At 34.6% G+C, this 4,461-nt stretch overlaps 1 protein-coding gene across 1 annotated transcript in view; it reads right to left on the reverse strand.

The window, feature by feature from the left end:
* Positions 1-1,256: 1,256 nt before the first annotated feature.
* The window catches only part of LOC107715842 (CMP-N-acetylneuraminate-poly-alpha-2,8-sialyltransferase-like), a 6,980-nt gene continuing 3,775 nt past the window's right edge, over positions 1,257-4,461 (reverse strand). The window contains exons 2-3 of the mRNA XM_016522055.1: positions 2,848-3,141; positions 1,257-1,899 (exon numbers count right to left, since the gene is read on the reverse strand). Of these exons, the coding sequence (XP_016377541.1) occupies positions 1,617-1,899; positions 2,848-3,141 (577 nt within the window). The 3' untranslated portion in view covers positions 1,257-1,616. The remainder of the gene's footprint in view (positions 1,900-2,847; positions 3,142-4,461) is intronic.

Genomic DNA, 4,461 nt, shown 5'->3' on the forward strand with positions numbered 1-4,461 from the left:
CCTCACAGAAGCTGTTCTTGTACTATAAGTTTCATTATTACAGTTTTCTGAAAGAGTCTGACTGGTAAAATACACTATACTGTACTAAAATATACCATACAGTATATTTTAGTTTATTTTATAAATACAAGTACACAAATACAAGTACAATTTAGAGTAATTGAATTACAATAAGATTTTTGTTTTACTGTTTTGGAAACAGGCCTCCATAAGTTAGATTATTTTGCAAAATTCAAAAACAATTCAAAAATATGTAGGCCTATGTCATTTCACAGTGGTCAAGAAATCAGAAATGTCAACATAATCACAGATTCCGGAGATGAAGTTGATTTTTGCTTTAAATCCACTTTAAATATGTCAAAACAAATTAATGCAGCAAGACAAATACTATAAAATGTAAAAACACAAAAATGCTTAAAAACGCATTTAACATCTGTTTAAAATACAAAATACGTTACAATATAAATAAAAGAATACACCGAAGTAGAAAAACAAAACTGTAAATGAATAGTCTAAGGCATTGCATGTCTTCATTCAGAGAGGCCTAACGTTATACATTTACATTTTTTGCTCGTTTTAAGATAAAAATAATTCTGCATCAATGATCTGCTCAGAATGTTTGTACATAACCCACCAGTAACACACACAATGTAATGTCACATAAATAATGTGAGGCATTATTACATTCAAGTCATCTGTTTCAGGCATGCCAATACAATCTGACATACAGCAGTACATTTGATTGGTCTAAATGACTTTGACAACATGCATGTAATACATTCAGTAATCTGTGACTGATATATATACCAGTGGTTCCCTTTTTTAGGTGTAACCATAAGGTTCAACCAGACATGTGTTCCTTTTATTTCACATTAATAGAAAATCATTTACACTTATTATTAAAATTTCCAGTCAATTAAAAAGTGGATACTGTGGGTGAAATCAGACTCACCAAGTTACCATATGCTATGACTGGAATTCAACGCAAATTCATAAAACCTTTTTTTTTACACACACGATTTTACTTTTGGAGGTTTTTTGCCCTTAAAGCAGCACTATGTAACAAAATTTGCAAAATGTATATAATGAGCGAGTACATCATGAATTAATCTTCCAAACCGCGTTTTTGTCTTATTCCGAATCACTCCAGTACACTTATAATAAGTGCTTATATTTGGACTATTGTAGCCTGGTCACCGCTGCGGAGTAACACATACCTGCGTGAATCGCCATAAACATCCAGAAATCACTTACTCTGCCTTTAAAAGGAAACTGCAAAGAACCTGCTCAAGTAGCTGTTTGGACATGTGTGACCAGGTTGGGAGTCTCTGAATTGTGTGAATCAAAAAATAATTATGTAAAATACTGTATCTTTGGCAACTTTTGTGTAAGACATTTTCAGACAAGATCACTTACCAAGATTGTAATATCAACGCACTAAGCAGGACTGTTTCATTTGTCATTTGGAAACAACAGTAGTTGGTTCAGTGTCTAAAGCATTGCACTTTCTCTATAGTAAACGAATCAGAAGTGTCACAGGATGACCAGTTTGCAGTTGAAGGCACACTCATTCTCCAAAGCTCGAAACACATTAGTCTTCACTTGAGTTCTGCACGTCAAGGGTGTGCGCATTTCGACGTGGTCAGTTTGAGCGCCCCCTTGCTGTGCAGTCTCTTCAGCGTTTTGAACTCCAGCGGCATGCGGTGGGGACCCACATTAGAAAAATAGCGATATCTCAGTCCGTCATAGTAATGATATTTAACAGGATTTCCGTTGCCATCTTTGGGGAAAGGCCAGAATCCATACAGGTAGATTTCATCACAGAAGCGCGTAGCCATTGTGTACATCAATAATCCAGTAGAGGGTCGTTTGATATTTATCTTATTTGTGAGCCAGTACCTAAGAAATAAACAGACATTGCTAGTAGTTTTTGAATTATCAGTTGGTACCAATTTTCAGTGCTATAAATGGTCTTCCATGTATTATGAAATATAAAATCGCTACTTCTAAGGGCCAGATTTACTAATAGCTTGTACCAGCGCAAACCGTCTTTTGGCATTAAAATAGTTACTAAAGACGCACAGTGAAGAATTGTAGCTGAAAAGGCGTGGACACAGTTATTTTTGCGCCTGACCTTATTGAATATGCATTTGTAGGTGTTTCCCTTTCAGACGCGAAATTTATGAGAGGAGAGTATTCAAATGGATCACGCAATGCGATTTACTAAGGTTTGCGCTAATATTTGCGCCGTTATTTAATGACCCAAAAAATCATGTCTTAAAGGGGTCATATGATGTTGCTAAAAAGAACATTATTTTGTGTATTTGGTGTAATGAAATGTGTTTATGCGGTTTAAGGTAGGAAAAATTGAAATCGCATCATATGACCCCTTTAAAGCAGGCAGTAATTTGCGCTGCACTTGGTAGATTGCGCTGCTCATTATGGAAATGATCTGGCTGCATCTGTGTTCTTTAATGTGTGCGTTGTCTGTAAATCACACGCAGAATTTTCCACTCCGATCTGCGCTTTTTTTGCGTTCTAACGCTAATTTGTCCTGTTTAGTAAATCTGGCCCTAAGGGTTTAAAATCTTCCAACTTTTAAAATGTTTTTTTAATTTAATCAAAATTCCAAAATTGATGTCACTTTGATTTTTAACTAGAAAAGCCAATTTTGTCAAGACAAATTTTTAAAGTTTAAAATTTTAAAAATCAAAATGACATAAATTTTTGAATTTTGACTCATTTTAAATTTGACTTCATTACTTATGAATTTGAATTACAGTTCTGGACTCTTTCGTGTTACTTCAGATCAAATGAAAACCTGGAATTGGAAATGTCCTAACTCACCCTCGTACGGCGTGGATCAGGCGGAGTGAAGGATATGCCGTGCGCACTTTGAGTCTGTGTTTAAGAATGAGCTGATTCACGATTTCCACGTGCCTCTCTCCACCCTTCGCCATGAAGGCCGGGATCCAGAGCACGCTGTTGTTTAGCTGCTGTAGACGCCGGATGAATTGCACCCGCTGTCGTTCGTCCCTCAGACCCCCAAACACCCGCGGGATCACGGACGGGTTCATAGTGGTGAAGTCTGACCTCGAACCCACATCATCTGCAAACTCCTCTAGAGGAGCGAGGTTACATCTGCTCAGGGATGAAAGAACAGGCAATGGTCAGAGACAGGGCTCTTCAAAAATATGTGGAAAATACGACAAATTTAAAGAACAAACTAAAAATTAAACTTTTGAAGCTTTTTTCGAAACACAGATGCTTTGAGATATTTTAATACTGCTCTTTAATAATGTGGGCTGATGCTACTGAGCACAACAGAACCACCATAAAAATCACATTCAATCATGTTAAACAAGCCTGAGTATTTAATACAGCATATTTGACTTTAAAGGGTTAGTTCACCCCAAAATGAAAATTCTGTCATTAAAGTGCAGATGAGATTCAAAGTAGAGATTATCAGTGAATAATTACTTAAAATTCAAGTGTGTTCTTCATATAAAGCTGGCTACAAAATATGAGGGGCCGTATAGGCCATAATTATTGAAAAGCCTCTTACAAACACTAGTGAAACGAAAAACATTGATAAACCTTAGTGAAATTCATTCATACGCTCTCAAAATGCATGCTACGGATGCGAAAAACGCAGAAAATCGAACCCGATCCGAAAGTTTCGGAGGTAGTGTGTAAACGTGATTGACACAACATGAGGTCATATCTTTTTTTGAATGTGTGAAAATTTCAGATGAATATTTCGGACTCAGTGTACAAGGACCTTTAGAATGCACAAGTTGTACATGCTATTTTTATATATTTATTTATTTATTTAATTTGATTTATTTTTGGTTTGTTTTGTTTTTTTTGTCATACATAGCATTCAACATCTTCAGTCACCATTTATTAAATATACCAGATATTAAATATACCTTCATTTTTGTTTCATGAATAAGTCTGGAACCGGAATTATTATTGTTAACTAAAACTAAACCATAAAAATGTCATTACTTAACATAAAAAAAAGTAACTGAAATGAAATAAAATATAAAAAACTATTTTAACTATATTCTAACTTATTTTATTTCAGTTAGGCAACAAATTTTCTCATTTTCATTTACTTTAACTTAGTACTAAAATAACTAACACTAAATACTAAAAATATGTCAAAAACACAGAGCAAAATTACTACTTTGAAAACAGAAAATATTAAAATGAAATCCAAATTATATACTGTATATCATACAGTCATAGTTAATAGTTTGTTAATAGCAAGAATTGAACCTTAAAATAAAGTGTGACCAAAAAAACACTGGTTTGGAAAGACATGATGTGAGGTTTTCATTTTGGGGTGATAACAGTGAAAATACTGCAGTACTACAGAATGTACAAGTCACGTGAAGCTCTAAATTACTTTGAGCTTTTGTTCCTGGTTCAGATTTCCAAAAATGGGATCAAATA

The sequence above is a fragment of the Sinocyclocheilus rhinocerous genome, unplaced genomic scaffold, assembly GCF_001515625.1.
Source record: "Sinocyclocheilus rhinocerous isolate Xijiao unplaced genomic scaffold, SAMN03320098_v1.1 scaffold178, whole genome shotgun sequence".
Classification (NCBI taxonomy): domain Eukaryota; kingdom Metazoa; phylum Chordata; class Actinopteri; order Cypriniformes; family Cyprinidae; genus Sinocyclocheilus; species Sinocyclocheilus rhinocerous.